We start from the raw sequence: 20866 nt of genomic DNA, 5'->3' as shown, positions 1-20866 counted from the left end.
ACCTTCTCATTTATTTGCGTTTGACGCGTTTCGTTCTGCGCAGAAAAAGGTACCAGAGTTGGCCCTGTTCCACAGTCTCCAGGAGTGTCACAAGAATATTGGCAGCCAGACACTGCTTGGGTAAGGATTGACATTGGTACTACTGTTCCTCATTTTCTGAGGAGAGCTATGGAAAGCTCCCAGTCTTATGCTTGTGACCTGGCTAGCAGCTCGGTAGGGGTTGGTGGTCGTACACTCGTGAAGCCTTTTTCTTGTACTTTTTCTCTTTGTGCGATAAAAGAAAGCCTATACAGTGTTGTTACCTGAGCCTTATTCGTGAACTCTCAAACTCTCAAATGTTGCTTTTAGTCTTTGAAAGTTATTCAGCAGAGCCCTGGAAGTCTTGAAAAACCCTTACATTTTTTCCACAAGAACCACTCAAACCACGATTGCTATTAAGCAGTGACTGCACTTCAGTGACATCGGGCGATTGCTCTGCTACGGTTAAAAATTTGACACCTTTGCATCCATTCAAGGGTGCTAAACTGGGGTTGTATTTTTTAACTAATTCCTCATCACACTTGTGTTAAGGAGTGTTCTTGAAATACTGTGGGGTATTCAAATAGCGAAGTATAGTAATCGAATATGAATATTCAAGAAGAACGGCTTTCAAATATCAGTTGAGTACCAACTATTTCCACATTTTTAAACAATGTAAAGTATAATGGATGTGTGGAGTCGGCTTGGCAAAAGAAATGAAAATGGCTTATTTACATTATTTGATACACGTAATGCCATTCACTACTGTACTTCCGATTGAGGTGCTTCTGTGATTATGAGGATAAATTGTTGCTTTTTTTTTTCCTCCAGTGCATTAGGCCAACATATCGAGTTTCCATTCTTGCTCTTTATTTCTTTCCTGCTGACCCCGCAGACAAGTGCTGTCCGACTGTGCTAGCCTCCAGCAACGGCTGGGCCAGGAGCTGCTCAACTACGAGCGCGAGACTGACCGGCAGGTCCTGCAGCCCACCAACCAGCTTCTCGAGGTGGGTGCGCTTTCACCACCGGGTCTTTGCTATTCTCGGTGTCATGCGTAGGAGCTGAACGGACACACGAGGTCAATGAGGTGCCAGAAGTGTGAGACTGTGCTGCAAGATGAATGCAGACAGAGATGCCACAAAGGCTGTGGTATGCCTCAGCTGAGGCAACGACATGCTTGCAATATTCAAGCGATGGTGACGGTACAAGAAGACCCTATCCCATTGTTGCATTGTAGCGTGGGACAACCACGTTGACACATCACAAAAAGAAGTAATGAGAAACTTCAATTGTTTCCCATCTAAGTACGTACTCAAATTACAAAAATCACAAACATGCCGTGAGGCCAGCTGGTTTTAACCAGATTCTACTAGATCTAGCCGTCATTGCCTGTGAAAAAAGCGTCCCACATTCCCAGCATTAAATGCTGTGGTGCCACCTAGTAGTCAGAAGTAAAAACACCTGTGAAATTCTCAGTGATGTCTCAGCCCTAACATTCTCAAAACTGACAGCTACTGTCAGTAACGACAAAACATTGCCAGTAACTTGACTTCAGTGTAAGCGAAGGCTGCTTTTACCCTTTATTTCTCACTGTCGCAACAGAGAATGGATAACAAGAGCGAATTAAGATTTAAGCGGGCAACCTGGGTGGTGCCCTGTCATTACACAATCACAATAAGTTGTGGAATCCATTGTGTGGAATTACAGGCAGCAAGTGAAAATTTTTGGCTGTGCAAAAACCGGCAACATTACATGCGAGACAGTGACAAATCACCCTCTACAATAGCCAAACTTGTTGCTCGTCGCTTTTGCTTCAAAACTGTGTGCATGTGGTTGAGCCTTGTCTGTTTGCCTTTTCGTCTTGCTATGCTGTCGCACTTCTGAAGCTGTGAACCACCAATTCGCGCAATGTCATGCATTCCATCAATAAGGATTTAGCATTTGGAAGGGCCTTGGGCAGACTTTGTTGTGCTGTGTACACAGCCTATGCGCCAAGGTTGCATGGAATGGAACATACATACATACATACAACATTCGTAAGACAAGTGCTTTATAAAAATGTCTGTTCTAGAAAGACATTTCTTGTTTGACCACTTTTGATCACTTTCTCTATGTTCTGTATCCAATTCTCTATCTCTTCCTGTAATCATCAGTCTTGTAAAGAAAGAAGTTTAATCTTTTGTTTAGCATCGTCATAGAACTTCGCAAGGACCTAAAATTGTCAATAGTTTGGAACAGCTGGAAATTATCGTATCAGTAATTTTGTACTAGCAAACTAAATGAAATGTCAATGACAATTTTTTGCCTGGTTCTAGTGCCTGGGGTGCCTTTAGCTCTACTAGCCCAAAAAGTAGTCATGAGGCAACTGAATGAATACAGCACCCAGTCATCTCAAATTCAAAGCAAGCTAGTTTGGTGTGATACTGTTTCACATTGCCTAGCCTGTTTGTATGATTAGCTGCAGCCTAAAGGGAGCATGTGCTACGGGGTAGCAAAACATGTAGTACGACCTCATAGCTGGTTCTATTTTGGCAGCGCACTGAAACAAGGACAAAGAAGGAACTAACCACAGTGCATGCGTTGTTCCCAAAACTGTGTTGTTCTCAGTTGTGAGAACAGCACATCTCTTTGTCCTCGTGTGGTCGCGCTACCAAAATACCAGTTGTGAATTAACTCCGGCTCGGCCATATTTTCATCCTTTTGTAGTAGTTGATGTGATGTAGTATGATGTGCACTTTGAGAGTGAACCATTTTGACAGAATTGCCTGTCTAGTTAGGAGAAGTGATCAGGAAGTACTAGTATCATCTCCAACCAAAAATGTGGGATTTATTAAACCCAAAATTTGAGGTCAACTTGGCTTCTTCCTCTGTAATTGAGTATGGATGGCAGCAGAGTTTAAGCTGGGACACCGTATTAATTTGCTGTGACGGTAGTAACAAGTCATTGAAATGTGCAGTCTAAGAACTGTTTAGCTCACATAACATGCTCTGCCCTTATACACACACTGTGTCTTTTCAAGAAAGCAGTAAATGTGTGCATGTTTAACTTTTGAGAGTTCTTGAGAGGTGGTCTCTTCCAGTTAAGTATGCACGCACCTTATTTTGATAGCCCATTGTTTGCCTAATCTGTGCCTATTTGGGGCACTGCCATTGCAGACGGACCTGCCCAACATCTCCAAGCTGCGGAGGCAGTTGTCCAAGCTGACACTGGACATGGATGCTGCAAAGAACAGGTACATATGCTATCTGTGTAAAACTTGGTTACAAATCAGCACTGATTTTTATCCCACTGTATCTAGGTACAAGCTGTGCTAAGGAGAAGATTAACTGTGGAGCTCTCCATTTCAGCTATTTGGCCTTCCACAGATGAATGCCAGTTGAGAGTGCAATATTGAGATTCAACGCATGCGACAGATATCCAATATGCGTGCAAGATATTTTAAGGCATTAAGCATTCATCATGGAGTGCCATTATCTCCTTCAGGTACTATGTGTGCAATTGTGCATGCTAAGATTGGGCAATAAAACAATATCTGTCAGGAAAATAAGGATATTGAAAATGTGACACATACATCTTGAAACGCTTCATATAGAACTTGTACTGTAAATTTGAAAATTATGTGTAAAGTCTAATTTGGGCAAAACAAGTTGAAGAGTAGACTTTCCAACAGTTCTTGGTGCGAGTGTGGCATCACACAGCGATTTTATTTCTTTCATTGCTTTTCAAGGCATTTTAAATCGGGCATATTTTTTCAAATGGCTGGATAGGTTCTTTCGGAGTATGTTAAACATGAGATAGTTGATGTTCTCATAGCTGCCGTTTTTGTAGAGTTCTCACGTGGTGTCCACATTCTTTAAACTTGACAAAACTCGCCAAAGAATTGAAAATTCTCTTATTCATTCTGCAGCTGCGCGTGTTTCAAGATTCTGAAGATGCAAGAAATATGGCTAAAGAAACTCTTTAATATACAGAATTAATTGGTGCCTGAAGAGATTATGAAAGGCAGAGCTGTCTTGCACAGACAGTTATCATAATTTATGCTATCCTTTATCCACAGATGGACAGACAGACATTACGTGCTGTCTCTTCTGCTCAGCATATTAACATGAAATAAACACAATAATTAAATCAGCTCTGGAGTCGCAGCCAAGTTTCAGTTTCAATCAGCTCTTCTTGTCTGATGCACAAATGAATAAACATGACAGATAAATGGGAAAAATTGTTATTTTTTCAGTATCCTTAGCATGGCAAAAGATGTGCAGCGATATTGCAATCCTACATAACCCAACTTGCTGCTGTACACCCAGCATGCACACAGACACACACCATCACGCATGTTGAATGCACTTTTTCCAAAAACTGAGGCCAACTTCGGGGGGGGGGGGTTTATTGTGCCAGCAATGTAGCTGTAGCTAGATTGCTCTAGGCAACATTGGTCATCAGCAGTCTGCCATCATTGTCGCAAACCATGATCCGCTGTTACGAATTGGGCCAATTAGGGATCTGTGTTCATTGTCCAAGTAAAAAAAAAGTAGCTTCTTGGTAAAGATGTGCTCCTCAGAAAATTGCCATAAAAGAGCAAACACTTTTTGTGCAATCCCTTTCTTAAACTGCGTGCAGGTACCAGACGGCCCTGAAGCACGTCCAGCAGTCCGGCAACCTGGCGACTACCGGGGGCAGTGCAGCAGGGAGCGCCGGTGGTGCGGGAAATGCGGTTGCGGGCAACACAAACGTGTCAACTAAGACTGAAGGCCTGCGCGAAGAAGCTGAGGACGCTACCAGCAAGGTACCTGCCCTTGCTAATGATCATCACCGTATCATGAAACAGGAAGAAGAGGACAGTTACAAGCGCACTCTCTTCTTTGTGTTTCGTCATTGCAGCGCTCTAGTTCCCTAGCGATGAAATACCAACTAGCTTAACTACCCATCCTATTGTATTTTATGTCCACTGTTAAACAAAGGCCTCTCCCGCCAATTTACACATGCTACAATCTTCAAGCAATCTCAGATGTTCTGGCAGCATTTCTGACTTGTCTCCTTTTGTTTTTTAAAGCAAAGCTTTCTTTGCAAACCCCCCTGTGCCTCTCTTGCTGACCGTGGCTGCCGTCTGCTGCTGCTGCTCGTGTGTTCTTGCTGAATAACTCGCAATCGGCTGCGGGATGGCAGTGCCGTCTAGGAGCGATGGCTCACACTACTTCACCTGAAGCAGTGGAAGGTAGAGGAGGGTAGGCAGCCTGCGCATGCGGGTCGTTGGCTGCCAGTGGAGAGGGTGAGGGGGCCGCGGTGAGATGGGAGAGAGGGTACCGGAGTAGATGGCCTCACATTGCGCATGCATTGCGCCACCTGGCAACCGTGTGGATGGTTGCATCTGCACCTCCAAGGAAAGGTCAGGTACCCCAAACAGTTCATACTCCTCTGCTTACAATACTTTGTCCAGCTGCTGCAGCACAATGTACGTAACCAGATGTGTACAGGTCACCTACATAGCAAACATTCATGCGTGTTAAAACCAAGCGTACTTACTGTGCCTCCACGGTGTGCTCCTACGTCAGTGCCAAAACACCAAAGTGACCACCACAAACAAATATGATTAACCATTATATTACATATGTGTTTCTTTTTACAAGACAAAGACATTGCATTTCTTCTATAAATTACCTGAATTAAGCGTTCGGTTTCACTTTGCACTCTTATTGAACAAACACAAACATGTGTTTCATCACTCCTTATGCATTTTACGGAAACCTTCGCTGTACATAGATTCCAAAAGGACATGTTGGATCTGCTAGACATTTACTTGGCATTTGGCATTTTGCATAGAATATGCCGAATAAGTGGCATTGTGCTTGGTCAATCTTGGGAAGGCCGACTACCTGGAAACGCCATCTGTCTTGGAATTGTTCAGACCTGCACCTTGAGGGAAACGGTAGTGGTGTCCACGACTGAAGATGCCCCCTTCTTGCAAGCACATAGCCTTTTATTTTTGCTTCTTGACATTACATGTGTTAACTGGGTTTGGGTTATAAGCAAACTCCATGCAGTGGTTCCAGCAGTGTGGCCTCGAGCATGAATCTTGTGGCAGCCTAAGGTATAATGGCGTAACGAGGAACATTAACATGAGAGGACGCAGATGCACGCAGCACTAACTTACAGTGATGCTTTATTTTGGAAAATGAGCCGTAATTATTCAATCCGCCAAACACATTACATGCATGTGTACAGACCTGTGAAACCATACCAGAAAGGAATGTCTTTTTGGGCCTTCTTGGGTCTGCATTCCTACTTGTACTGCTACTGTACCTTACAGTGTCGTACCAACAGGCTCCTTGATTGGAATACGCTTGATGCAAGGAAGCAGCCATAGGTGAATGAGAATAATATCAAATGTAAGGGTAGAATATTTAGGGTTAGACGAGGTAGACGGGACAGAGGTGCAGCTGGTAGAAGGGCCTGCATCGTCTCATTGATGCGACAGGTTTGCTGCCACTGACAGTGTCTTCACCATTCCTAATGTGGCCATTGTTCTGAACGTACAACATTCTCTGCTCCTGTCCCCTTCGTGATGTGTCCAGGTGGAGCAGTGTCGGGACGCCCTGGCCGCAGAGATGTTCGGCCTGATCGGGAGGGAGCCCGAGTTTGCGCACCTTCTGGTCCAATGGTACCAGCTACAGGCCGACCACCACCGACGGGCTCTGGCGCAAATTGACGCCGCCCTGCCCGGCCTCTGGGGGCTCATCGGTAAGGCTTAAAGCTGCTGGATGTTCTGTGTCTCAGCTAGCATCACTTTAGAAGTTTTACAAATATCAGTACAGTTACAAATAATAAATAAAGTAATAACAAACAGTTTTACATTTAAGTTTAATGATAATTCAAAGGCCAATGTGCTTCTGTTTCAAGTCAAATCAGCAGAATTCAGTTACAGGAGAAAATGCATGAATAGTGACTGTATGTGCATAATGTGTGGAAATAGCACAGAAAACATTGCAATGGCGTGTTAGCATGCTAGCAAGTAGTTACCTCGCTCAAGGCCTTGCATTTTAATAATAATAGAAGAGTGATGAAGGAATTGCGCGGGGGGTAAGGGAAAAAAAAGAAGACAGTTGGAGCATTGATGGTACGTAAAAAAAGCACAACAAACATTACTGCTTCTGGCAGCAAAATATTCGACCGGAGTTTCGGGCAGTAAATATTCGACCAGTAAAACTTCGACCAGAGTACACTCTTCTGCGAGTGACACTCCACTTGCCCCGTTTAGATTTGGCAAAGTGCACCTAAATTAAGTGACACTCTCCGTAAGTGCACTTAACTTGCCCGCTTGACAGGAGTATCAGTTCTGTGAAGCACAGTATGTACACAGTGCTGGTGACTTGAAAGTGTCTCTGTGTTCATTTGAGTGTGGTCAGCGTTTCTGGTATGACTGTCAACACTTACTTTGTAACTAGTGGTTATGTACCCTATATTGAACTGCCTTATAATCAGTGTTGTTGGCTTGTTGGTTAAACAGGCAGTTACTACTGCTTTTTTTGTCTTCCTTGGGAGGCGGCTTGTTGGCAGAAAAAGACTGAAGCTTCTGGCAAGCAGTAATTGGTTGCCAAGCAACTGTGCACTCTGCATCCACAAAGTGTTCTACCTGCTGGTAAAGTTCATTCACATGTAGAAAAATTTTTGCAAATCACATTAAGTAGCTGCACAGCAAGTTATTGAGTGGCAAAGGAGTAACACTCTCACGAAACTTTTTCGCGTTTGTCTGTTAATTGTTGTGCATGTATTTGCACAAACTGTTTTATTTTTTGCCTGCGGGTAAAATTCTATGCACAAGCCATCTCAAGGTTCAAGACTAGGAACAGTCTAGCACTCTTTTTTGTGCGAATTTGTGACATACGTCGCTCTGTGTTGCAATAAATACTCGTATATATGTATCATATATCTAATACCTTGACATGGCAAACTCTCATTGGCTTTGTGGCTAACAATGCTAATCGGATGTTAGGTTTCCTCCGACGAACTTTTCATTAGCTCCGGTTTCTTTAAAACTGCTGCTATATAAAACACTTGTAAGGTCGAAACTTGAATATGCCGCCTGTATTTAGTATCCTCACTCTGCCTTGCTTACCTCTTTTCTCCAAGCTATCCAAAACGGAGCCGCCCGATTCATCCTTTCTAATTACACTCCCGCACCGCTAGCGTCACTGCAATGAAAATTCACCTGGAGCTCCGTAACCTCACGACACGAAGAAAAATAGCGCAACTTGTGCTATTCCACAAAATAACCACACCAATCACCACCTCAAGAATGCATTTCTCACTGCGCCTAATTACATCTCGGCATGCACCGATCACAACTTGAAGGTCCACGTCCGAAGTTCGCGTACAAACCTGCATGCTTATTCGTTCATTCCAAGAACAGTGACCAACTGGAACCGCCTCCATTGTCGGCAACCCTGTTCCATCGTAATTAAAAACCACAATTTTCGCGTATTGTATCAAATTCCAGTCCTCTCTGTAATGGCCCACATGGCATTGAGAGTATTGAAATAAATAAGTAAAACGAATAAATATCACTGCAGGGGCAGCTAGTTGCATGTTCTGATCGCTCTTATAGCACCTGTTGGCCCGCTGTAAAGGTCAGAGCCAACAGATTGGCTGCTGCATGAATAATGCTCAATGTATGGGCGATGATGCAGGCAACTCCCCCCAGAAGCCGGTGTTTGGCTTTCCCCTGGAGGAGCATCTGCGCGTGAATGGGCGCCGTATCGCCCTGGTGGTGGAGAAGTGTGCGGCCTGCCTGCTCGCCTCCGGCATGGACGAGGAGGTGAGCACGCTTCGTTGTTGGACAGGCTGCCGAGAGAGGGATGCCACAGAGGCCGTCGCACTCTGTCACACCTGACGGCTGTCGCGTGACGTACTGTGCAGGCACACAAATGTGAATTGGCAGACTGCATTATGATGAAAATTTTCGTGGATGAGAAATTTTATGCATTTTGGGCAAAAATGTTTAAGTTAATTGACAAAAAGTGCTGTTCACGGCCGTAAACAGTGAAGAAGGGACAAGGAAATAAGCACATTCAGAAGAAATGAAATTACTGAGGCAGCATTACTGCCCCACTAAATTACAGTGGTACAGTTGAACCCGGATATACCGAACCCACATATAACTAATTATTGGGTGTATGGAACTGTAGAATCCCCTTGAAAAGTTCTGTATAAAATTTTTATTTTATATATTGAATTACCTATATATCAGAACTTCTTTGCGATCCCCTTCAAATTCGATATACTATACGCATTCGACTGTAACATAAAAACAGGAAAGTGGCTGTGGAATTGGACACCAAACATGTGATGGTTGATTTTTAGTTGAATGGAGTTGGGTAGATCGCGTAATGCATAGCGCAGGTCTATTAGATGGTCTATTAGAGTTACAGAGTGAGTGCCAAGGAAAGACAATGGGCAGGCGACTGCTGCGTTTACATGGAGTGATGCAGGTAGAAGATTTGCAGGCGTGGGATGAAGTCAGCTTATACAAGACAGAGGTGATTGGAGATCGTTGGGAGAGGACTTCAGCGTGCAGGGGGAGATAAAAAATGGGCTAATGATAATTTATGAAACTGGCTCCCGGTGCAGAATGGGGCATCAGGCTCAGAGGCAAGGCGTCGTGTGATATAACAATGGAGGAGGTCTCATTCAGTGTTCCCTGACCAACGCGAGCAGCTTTTGTTGATCAACTCTGTTGCATTCTCTTGCAGGGGCTCTTCCGCATTACGGGTAGTGCTTCGAAGATCAAAAAGCTCAAGGTGAGGATGCCTGTGCTTGTGCATGAATTTCTAGCCCGATATCCGTTGATATAATTGCGATTGTGTACTTATGATCTTATGGTCGCTTTCATCCTTTGTATGTGTTTAATGCACACACGAGGGAACATTGCGTGTAACTTTGTACCGTACAGCCTGGTTACAAAGACCCATTCTTGTATACGCACTTGTGAATACCTGCTCTAGAATTAAAGAAATCGTGTGATGTTCTTTTTTTTCCTGTACGTAAGAAAACTCACTGAATGTTTTGAAAGAGAGCAGAGAGCTTGCAAAGTTCTCCCCTTTTTGTTCTGACCGGCCTTTATTTCATTTTTATATGGAGGTAGACTATCATACACCACTGTCATATTTATTTACTTAAAAATTCCTTACAGGTCTCAAATGAACCATTGGGTAAGGGTAGTGTCACGCTAAGAAATACAGTGGAATCTCGTTGATACAATCTTCGCAGGAACTGGAGAATAAATCGTATCATCCAACGTATTATGCGGAGTATTACACTCCGCGTAAGAGACGGTCATAAAGTTCCCAGGGTAAACTCCATCAGGGTCCTGGGTATGATCATCGAGTCCCACGGAACCAACACCCTAACGGTGCAGAAACTAATGACTAAGACTGAAAATGCAATACGACTCGTACGTAGAGTGGCCAACCGGCACCACGGCCTGAAAGAAGACAACCTACTGCGGTCTTGTACATGCGTTTGTTCTCTGCCACTTTACCTATGTCGCCGCCATACACAATTGGCTACGTGCGGAGCGCGAAAAACTCAACGCCCTTATTCGAAAGGTTGTGAAACGAGCCCTCGGCCTCCCTATCACCACTTCCACGTATAAACTCCTCGAGCTCGGCGTGCACAACACGGTAGAAGAGATCGCCGAGGCTCAGGAGCCAACGCAGATGATCCGACTCACGACCACCAAGGCGGGCCGCCACATTCTGCGCGAGCTCGGCTTTTTCTCCTCGATGACCAGGGATCCCCCAGATTTGACGCCGGTCCCCCGCGAGATCTGAGACCTTATCACGATCGCTCCCATTCCGCGAAATATGCATCCCAACCTAAACCGAGGCAGGCGCCTTGCGCGAGCGACCGCCCTTCTCAGGCGCATAGACATGAAAACGGACGATGTCTCGTTCGTGGACGCCGCTGCCTATCGCAACAACCGAGCCTTCGCCTCGGTCGCGGTCTCATCCTCGCAGCGGATCCTCAACTCCGCCACGATCCTCACTCGAGAGCCCGAAATAGCGAAGCAAGTAGCCATAGCCCTAGCTATGCTCGACAGCAAACGGAATGTCATCTACAGCGACTCCAGACCAGCCATCAAAGCCTTCGAACGCGGTGTCGTCTCGGACCAAGCGTTACGCATCCTCCGCAGCGCGGATCAGAGTACCCTGAAGCACCACACCGTCATCTGGTTCCCCGCCCATCTCGGACGGGTGCTGGGTGCCCCGCCAAACCTCAACGAGATCGCCCACGACGCAGCGCGTGCGCTTACTGACCGCGCCGTCCCAGGGCAACCTCACTTCGCCGAGATAGAGACCAACCGGGATGCACCCATTACGTATAATGAAATCACCAAACACTTCTACCTTGGACGCCGCATCTTTTCGCCCCCACACCCCAAACTTAACAGACCGCAAGCACTAACCCTACGCTTATTACAAACAGACACGTACCCAAACCCCGCCAAACTCCACGTTCTCTATCCTGACGCGTACCCCAGCGACATGTGCCCCTCGTGCGGATACACGGCGACACTCACACACATGCTCTGGGAGTGTAGAAACGCTCATCCCAACTCTACCTCGGACAAGTGGGAGAAGTCCCTCAGAAGCTCGCTTCTCGCCGACCAGCAATGGGCCGTCCAGCAGGCCCACGAAGCGGCCGCCAGGTATTTCCTGTCGGTCCCTACGTGGGAGACGCCCACTACGCCCTAAGCGCGTCCTGCAGGACCCAAATAAAGTTTGTCCAGTCCAATCCAACGTATTATCCAACCAAATCGTATTATCGGGGGAAAAAAAAACGTATCATCCCAAAAAATGTATTACACAGAATCGTGTGAATGAAGTTTCGCTGTAAATGGAAACCGAATAATAATTATTTATACAACGTAATATGCAAACATTAGAGCGTTACACACACATGCACGCACGTACATACACACAGAATTTTTTTTAGATAACGCTAGTAGACATATGGTACGATTCAGTGTCATTGCAGCGACATTTTGCTAGGTGAATAATTACTAGGGGTGTACGAATATCAAAATTTTGCAATGAAAATCGAATACGAATACTTAGATTGGAATATTGAATCGAATATGTGCTTGTATTTATTAGCAAGTTGAATTAATTTATGTTGGAGCATTGCAATTACATTGTCAATGTTAAAAAACTAAACTAGTTAGCCGTTATACTAAAACATTGTGTTTTTGGCACATATTAACTTGGAAAATTTAGTAATTTCCACTAGTTGTTCTTGCCAACCTGTGCCTTATTATACCGCATCGAATGCGTGTAACCTAGAGGGCATTTGACCCTGTGCTAGTGATCACTCATCGCACTTGCTGTCAAACAATAAGCTCAGAATTGGGGGTGGTGCTGAAAACAAAGTGCACCCTTGCTACTGAGAAGCTGGCTTTCCCGCGAAGTTTTGACGTTTAGTGGCTAGGTATGCTTTACAGGCGAAATTTCGCAAGCAGCACGAAATTATCGCAAAATTCGGCGCAATATCGCCCCACTGTTCTTAGATTAGATAGAAACAAATGCTAAGAACCATGTTTGCTACCGCGCAGCCAGCAATATATTCGATTTGATTCGAATGTTCGTCTCCAACCGACGGTTCAAACATTTTCGAATATATATTTTTCGAGTAGAATATGAATATTGAAATGTAATATTTGATAATATTCGAACTTTTCAAATATTCGCACACCCCTAATAATTACGCTATAGTGATGTCGTGGTGAGAAATGTCCTAGTTTGAGGCTCTGAAATAATTTTGGCCAACTGGGTTTGTGTTGTCTCCACGTAAATATTGTTACAACGCTGTGCACAACTTGGAGGAAGGAGAGTGCACGCTCAATGATGAAGACGACATGGGGCCACTTGCCTGATCTGCCCTTGACTTGTAAACATAGGGTGGGCGTACTTACTCACGAGTATGCCGACTCGTTACTTGCTCCACACTCATTTCGCAGGCGTGACATGGAAGCGTTAGTAGTGAGGGATGAAATATGCGAGCGAGTATGAACGGGTGTTGAGTTGCCATTTTACTCAAGTAGGAACGAAAGTTGGTGGCGGTGAGTTTGAGTGGGGCATGAGCGTGAACGTGAGTGACTGTTGGCGAGTGCTAGCGGACGCAAGTACGAGCTTGACTGGGTGCTGGTAATTGTGGCCAGGGAGATGAGCAAGGGCGCGAGTGAGTAGCCACCTAATCTGCCAGTCTACTCTTGTAAATAATGTGCGAATAGATTTCCCTGTTTGCTTGCTTATCTCTTGTACCACAACGTGAACTTACTAAAACCCCGCAGGGTGCATTATTAAATGTAATGTCTCGGTTGATGCAAGTGCTGAATTTCAGTACCTTTTTTTCTTCATTTCAGAGCGCGTTCAACGCGGGTTTTGCTGACATGAGCGAGTTTGAGAGGGACCCCCACACAGTGGCGAGTGAGTTGCAGGATTTTCATGTGCGATTTGTGTATGCGTGTGTGTGTGTGTTTGTGTATGTTTTCTGGAGAGCCTCTGCTTTCCTCCACCCATTGTGGTGAGGGCAGTCGTCCTCATTTTTCCACTTCAAGGGTCAACAATGATATTGGATAAAATCGTCAGTCTCTTGGCTTGCAGACAAGTTTCGAGAGCATCTTTTCGTGAATGTTGTGCTAAATTTATCGGAATTCCTTAGCCGTGGCGCGTGTGATGTTGACAGACCTTGTTATTATGTTGGCACTTATAGGTGCCTGTGTTCATTGTCGAGATAATTGTGCACATTATAACAAAGTCACATCCGAAGTGAAAATATACCTTCGTTGTATCTGTTATTTCTTATAAGCACATACTTGTTACTTGCTGATATTGGCAAGAAATATTACCAGTGAGAAGCATTTTAAACTGACTTTGTTGCGTTTGTTAATTCATTATATCCATGCTCGTTATACCGAAGTTAGATTGTACTGAAGATGCTTTTTTTTATTTCTGTTGCATGCGAGTTGGCGAATGGCCGCTATTCCGACTCCCAACTTGTGACATTAGTTTGAAACTCCATTGTCTGCCCGTGCTGTAATCTCTTTCCACCTCCAAGCAATGTTTTCGCATCATCTCCTGCTCAAGACCCTTCTCCTCTTTCCTTTTAGGTGTGCTGAAACTGTACCTGCGAGAGCTTCCTGAACCTTTGATGACCTTTGCCCTATACGAAGAATGGATGAAGGCTGCAAGGTGCGCTTGCTCCACTTGGAGTAAAAAAGATATTAGAAAAGGTTGTGCTTTACGAGTGAACCCCATCAAAGGCTGCAAATGAAGGGTTGTGGCACAAAAGTGTATACTAAGCATTAAGGTGCAATCTACTTCTGTTATTTTGACCCTATCGGAACCAACGAAATTGATTGAATTATCCAGCAGATCGTATTAAACAAGGTGCAGAAAAAGCGCCAAAACACACTGCTGATTCATTTGGCTTTGCTTGCCCTCAAATCGAAGGTGCCCAAATCAAGCGCGCAGCCACTTTCTATATGTACAAAGTAGAAGACTAACGTAGAAATTACAATAAAGCTCTTAAACAAAGTAGAAATTTAACGCACACGCGATTTTTGAGCAAGAAAAATGGGCAAGGGTAAAATATTTGTTGCACAACAGCGGCTGGTTTTCTAAGGTCAGCTTTACTGCAATACATTATTGTTAGGTGGTAAATAGCTCGCAAGACATTGCGAGCTATGGTTATTGCTCGAAAATCGTACTAGGGCAGGCCGAGAATGGGCGCTTATGACGCGAGATGAAGTGTGTTCAACGCACTTATTGTTCCCTAAGCTCTACTGGGACAGACGCTGCCGCTAAAGGGGTTGCCTTTGGGGTCACTGTAAGGTTCACGTGCATTCGTGCTGACTGTTAAAGTTCTAATTAACCACCAAGGGCCAATTTTAGGATCAAAGTAACGAAAGTTTGGGCCCATAGAAATGCATGGGCGCTGACCAGGATCTTCAGTCAGGATCGAATTAACCGAAAAATCAAATCAACCGGAGTTGAATAAACAGAAGTATACTGTATTATCATGCACAAGTACACAATGTCTGTGAACCAAGTTGCTATGCAATGATCTAAGGTGTGTGGTCTTTCTTGTTTTTGTATTTTGTTGTTTTCTACAAAAATGTCACAGTTTCGCCCTAAGGGCGAAGCAATGAATGCGATAGCAACACAGCAATGTCATACAAAGTAAGGTGAGCGGCTTTGGTAGCAATATGAATTGTAGTAAACATGAGCTGATTAAGTAAGCAGGTGTGCTGCGGCGTAAGTAGACCGACATGAAGAGAGACTCGATGACCACAAGAAGGCGCGTGTGAAACGGTGGTGTTGATGAGAAGCGCTTTCCGTGGGCAGCACGTGCGAAGGGACACACCTGTAGCGCTGCACTGCCGACCCGGGCAGCATTGCATGTGTAGCGTGCGTTGGAAAATGTGGCCCGACTATTACGAACTGATTGAACAAGCGTGGTGTGAGCGCACACAAACAAACATGAATAGATCACACTGAATGACTGCAGGCAACGACTGTCAAAACGCTGGCAGCAAGCGCATACGCCGCAGCAACGGGCGAAGGTGCGTGCGGTCTATCGCTTAAACGGAAACTGAGCGGCGAATGCACGGCGCATAAAGGTCAGAGCCGTGTGGGGATAAGCGACGGTGCGAGTGAGCGACGAGCGTGGTTGTTGGCAGAGTAGAAGTGCGCCCCCCCCCCCCTGCTCCCTCCGGCGCTGGCTTCCCGCTTCCTTGCTTGCGCGTGGGAGATTGAGTGCGTTCGCTCTCCGTGATAGCGCGCGTCCCCGCATGCTTCTGCTCGGGCATACGGCGCGCGGCGAAGATTTTATCTATAGGGAACCTCACGGCGACGGCGACGCCCACGGCAGAAATCCGGTTGAAGTGTCCATATAATTGCTATCTCAATAAAACTGAATGAATTGCTCCCCAGTAGTGCCAACGGATGGGTTCACTGTGATTGCGGATTCGAGAAAAGCTATACGTGTATCAATGCATACATTGCTTCTACTAACGAAGTAGGGCTAGTATGTTTCGTTGTAGTTCGTAAACTGTGGCTCCTGCAATTTTGTTTGTTGGTTAGTACTGCTACCATTGGGTACTTTTCATGAACTTCACAAATACTATGATACTGGAGGTTAAAAATAAAGAGAGATATTCTAAGATTGCAGTGGTTTTAGCCCAGTTTGGAGTTTGAGAAACACAGCCAACCACAAAGGTAATATGAGTGTGCAATTGAACAAGTTAAATATTTTTGCTACTTTGCCATACACGCTCTCGGCTGCAAGAAATTTCGTTTTTGTTTTTCCTGGATCCCATGCTCCAAGAACTTTTGTAGTTCAGGGCACGTTGATGTAATGCATGTAAAAGCCAGTGCCATTGTACAAATGAACACACCGCACTCGCTTGATTCCAACGAATTCCCTAGCACTGCATCTAAATAATGGAACATCCTACACGTGCTGATTGAAGGCTCCTGTATTTTTGCAGTGTTCCCGATGCCAGTGCTAGGCTGCAGGCTTTGTGGCAAGTGGTCAACAACCTTCCCCAGGCCAACCACGACAACCTCAGGTGTGTCACTTCCTCTTGCTTTTTTTTGGTCATTCTTTACTTTCTAATTTGCATTTCTTTAACCCGTAAATATTGTAAAGGCAACCAAGCTGAGGGAAGCGAATATTTGAATGTCTTGAACAGTGAACTGAATGTCTTGCTGTTCAATCTCCAGTCAGTCCATTCCTCAACGTGAATTGCTGCTATTCAAAATTTCTAACAGACTTCAAATACTTTATTACTGGTGCATCATGTGGTAAACAGGGAAATTTGTATGAATCTTAAACAGTTCAAGAAAAGGCCTGGCAGTCCTTCGACCAGAACTCTAGGCTCTTTGCATTGTGTTAAAGCATAAACATATTTGGCTCGAGTGTTCGCTTCAGCATTGTCTGACAACCAGGCAGGCTTGCGAACTTCTCGTCCTAAAAAAAAAAACAGAAAACAATGAAAAGATGTCGCGTTGCCCCCATTACTTAAAATGCCTGCTTGCCTTTGTCATTCAGGTATGTGGTGAAGTTCCTGGCTCGCCTGGTGGGCCACCGAGAGCAGAACAAGATGAGCTCGCAGAACATCGCCATCGTCATAGCCCCCAACCTGGTCTGGCCCAAGGAAGAGAACCAGTCCCTGCATATGGGGTGCGTAGTGTGCCTCTCCTCTCCCCGCTGGCTCGACTTTCTTGCTTGGGTCGTCTTTCAGTTGACCCGCCACAGTCGCTCAGTGGCTATGCCATTGCGCTGCTGAGCTCAAGCTGGTGGGTTTAATCTTGGCTGCAGCAGGCGTATTTTGACAGGGACAAAATGCAAAAAACGCTCGTTAAAGAACTGCAGGTGGTCAAAACTAATCCAGAGTCCCACGCTATGGCTTGCCTTCTAATCAGATTGGGATTGTGTCATATAAGAACCCCAGATTTCAATTTAATTTTCGTCTCATTTGTTCATGTACTATAAGCACTTCGAACGCCCGAGGGCAGCAAAACTATTTCCAATCCCTTCTTGTTCCGTGGTAGACTTAGTGTGGCTACCAAGACACACCTGCAGGCCAGTTAGGGGTCCTGAAGCAGTACTACTTGAAGCAGTGCTACTAAGTCAATATGCTGTTTTACATGTTGAATTTAGCAGTCCAAAAAATTCAGCTAGTTGGTTATCCTTGACTTGAACTCGGCAGCAAATAAGCAGACGAAGATTATGATGGGCAAAACGGACACAATTGGTTGTCTCCATTACCATTTTTCGTCTTCATATGCTAAATCGTTTGTCAAGCAGAGTATACTATTGGGCAAGCTGATTCATAGCTTTAGCAAAAGATTTTATGTCAAGGCCACAGCTAATCTACCTATGGGAGATGAGTTCTCGATCAATTGTGACAGCACCGTCTCTGACCTTTTCTGGGCCAGTGATTCGTGAAGGAATCGTAAAGTTTTGTAGGTAATATTCGACACCATTGTGATTGGGAAATAAGAACTCCAAAGAACCACATGCTGCTTACAGCACCTTGAGTTCCTGCCCGTTCATGAGAAAATAAAAATTATAGTGTGAATTTTCTTTCTTTATTCTTCCCTGTCTTTTGTCGTTCACATGCACTTAACGTAAAATTTTCGCTTCAGTTACAAAAAAATTTAGACCAGAAAGGGTATCCTGAAAACTCTGTGTACGACGATTTTTTTATTTCTGCCCCCCAACGGGATGCACTGTTTTCGCAGTCAGGAATCGTGTGCATGGCATTGTGCTGAACAGCAGGATTCCATAGCCACTGTGGCTGGTAGAACATGTTTATGGCTCGCTGTTTCGTAAAGGAAGAGGCTCAGAAATGAGCCACAGCCATTTATCAACCATGTTATCTCTTTCGGATTGGAGTGGCTTGTAGTTCCTTACTGATTGCATTTCTGCTTCCTTTTTCCCTACAGTGTCAACATGGGCATAGCCAACATGCACAGCTCCATCGTGGACACGCTGGTCAACTATGCGGACTGGTTTTTCCCAGGAGGTTGGTAGAGCACTCTCTTTATACATCGTTATCCAGAAGAGAGTCCATTACTTTTCAGACGTGGTGGAGGCATTGCATAAGCGTAGTGGAGGCATTGCGTAAGCCAAAAGTCATGACTAAGTTGGAAAAGACTACCGGGTGGAGCAAATGCAGTCTTTTTGCGGTCCAGGTCGTTGACAGAAATCTGCCAGTACCCTGAGCGGAGGTCGAAGAATGAAAAGTAGGTAGACCCATGAAGACAGTTGAGGGCGTCATCAATTCGCAGCAGTCGGTAGACGTCCTGATGCGCGACCTCGTTCAAGTGATGGTAGTGGACCGGGAAGCACCAGCTGCCATCCTTTTTTGCTAGGATGACAGCTGATGCCCAGGGACTACAGAAAGGTTCAATGACCTCATTAGTCTTTCGTACAATGCATCTTTGCAGCATTCAAGATTGCTTGGTATGAAGTGAGAAACTTGTTCAACACGTGTATTTAGCATTCGTTCAAATGGTGAGTGAGCATTGGTGCCATATTTTGGGCACCCAGCTGTGTAAGAAAGCCAGCTTAGAAATTTTGGAAATGTTCATCCGGAACTTTAGATGAACCAAAAATCTTTACCAGTGATGTAACATTGAGAACAGAGGGGTTGTTTTCAAATCAACTTTCACAAGTGGCGCTAGTTAATGCTATTTGACGAGTGTTGCCCTCATCCTTCCTTGTCTCGTCTCATTTCAGCACTGTACTGCATCAGTCATTTTATAAGTAGCGTAGGTAGGGTTCAAAACCTGGCGGTCGCAATGTGTTTCCAGTGATGCGCGTGTTTCCAGCCACGTTCAGGCGATGGCGCTCTCTGGATAACAAATGCAGACCTTGAAGGCAATTCTTTTTGCCAGCTGCATGCAGCCAAAGTGATTGCAAGAGCCAGAAACATGTCATAGACATCAGGTTCTTGACACCATTTATATCTTCCATGGCCTCCAAGATTGGCATTTGTTATTCTGGGGGAACCTGCGCTGTAGTTAGGAAAAAGAGCTGTCGATCTGTAGACTTTGGTTTGTGGTAGTTCTGAGGTAATCACTAGAGAATAAACCTTTAGGCAATAAATATGGTGTGCTGGGTGCCAGAAATATGCGTCTGAAACTGTAATATAGGTATCTAATGGTCAACACTATGCAGTCGTAAACTTATTGAATAGTGCGAGTGATTTCTCATCGAAGCTTTGCATGAGCTATTCTGTGGCGCGGAAACAGATGAAATGCCAGTCTGCATTCCACAGACTGGGACTGTTTTAGTGAGCAGCCCGAGGACATTGTCTGCTCAGCACGTTCTTATATGCAGCATCACATTTCTAGTTTTACCCGCTGTGGTGGCGTAGTGGCTTTGGCATTGCACAGCTAAGCCTCAGGGCGCGGGATCAAATCTCAGCCACAGTGGCCACATTTTGATGGTTGTGAAATGTAAAAGCGCCCATGTGCCGTGCATCGGGTGCACGTTTAAAAACCCCACGTGATTCAAAATTAATTGAGTCTCCTGCCACGGCGTGCCTCATAATCATACCTTGTTTTGTGCACGTTAAACCCCAGAATTTAATTTTAAAACATTTATAATTTTAGATAAGCTCATGATTTTACATTAATGGGAAAGGCACTAAGGGCTCTAATGCAGTTTCATCACTGTCTGGGAATGTGACCACTTTTTCAAGTTTCGAATGTTATTGAAGTGTGGATACAAGAACATGCCGCCTACCGAGTTAGTGCTACCACCTTGTGCACAGCGACACAGCTCTGGTTGTGTCGCTTTTTCTAATGTTATGCTCGTTTGAAATTGAGCATACGATATGTAACATTTGATCACATTTGTGGCATTGCAGTGCCAAAGGGACACGGAAGAAAAGCAATAATTTAAGCTGGATTTCTGATAGCACAGCTAGGACCTGCAATATGTTGGTCTTGCCACGTGGAAAGACTTGACAGGCCATAAAGAATGCAAGGTGTAGGATTGGTGGCAATGCTGCTTTGACGTTTCCACACCAGCTCCTCGCGCCATTATGGGCTTCCAGAGTCTCTGCTCATGTCACGACAGTTGTCTATCGGTAAACAAGGATCACATTGCATTTTAATGGAACACAAGACTGAAACTCATAAGTTTTGATAACATTTTGTCCAGAACGACAGCCCAAACACATGAAACACGGTTAATGTTATTAACATTACTCTGATGTCACTGTGGTTAGGGCACCACTCTTTTTATCCTCAGTAACCAACGTCTTCAGACCAA

The 20866-nt window shown here is 44.9% G+C and overlaps 1 protein-coding gene across 1 annotated transcript in view; it reads left to right on the top strand.

The window, feature by feature from the left end:
* LOC119453622 (rho GTPase-activating protein 44-like) overlaps window positions 1-20866 on the top strand; it is a 128109-nt gene that overhangs the window by 94999 nt on the left and 12244 nt on the right. The window contains exons 3-14 of the mRNA XM_037715680.2: window positions 44-120; window positions 914-1025; window positions 3175-3251; window positions 4640-4805; window positions 6592-6757; window positions 8704-8831; window positions 9766-9813; window positions 13437-13500; window positions 14184-14265; window positions 16566-16646; window positions 17129-17260; window positions 18529-18608. Coding sequence (XP_037571608.1) covers window positions 44-120; window positions 914-1025; window positions 3175-3251; window positions 4640-4805; window positions 6592-6757; window positions 8704-8831; window positions 9766-9813; window positions 13437-13500; window positions 14184-14265; window positions 16566-16646; window positions 17129-17260; window positions 18529-18608 — 1213 coding nt within the window. The remainder of the gene's footprint in view (window positions 1-43; window positions 121-913; window positions 1026-3174; window positions 3252-4639; window positions 4806-6591; window positions 6758-8703; window positions 8832-9765; window positions 9814-13436; window positions 13501-14183; window positions 14266-16565; window positions 16647-17128; window positions 17261-18528; window positions 18609-20866) is intronic.

This window comes from Dermacentor silvarum, chromosome 5 (assembly GCF_013339745.2).
Source record: "Dermacentor silvarum isolate Dsil-2018 chromosome 5, BIME_Dsil_1.4, whole genome shotgun sequence".
NCBI lineage: Eukaryota > Metazoa > Arthropoda > Arachnida > Ixodida > Ixodidae > Dermacentor > Dermacentor silvarum.
The sequence above is the reverse complement of the archived record's forward strand: the minus strand, read 5'-3'. Positions and strand labels throughout refer to the sequence as shown.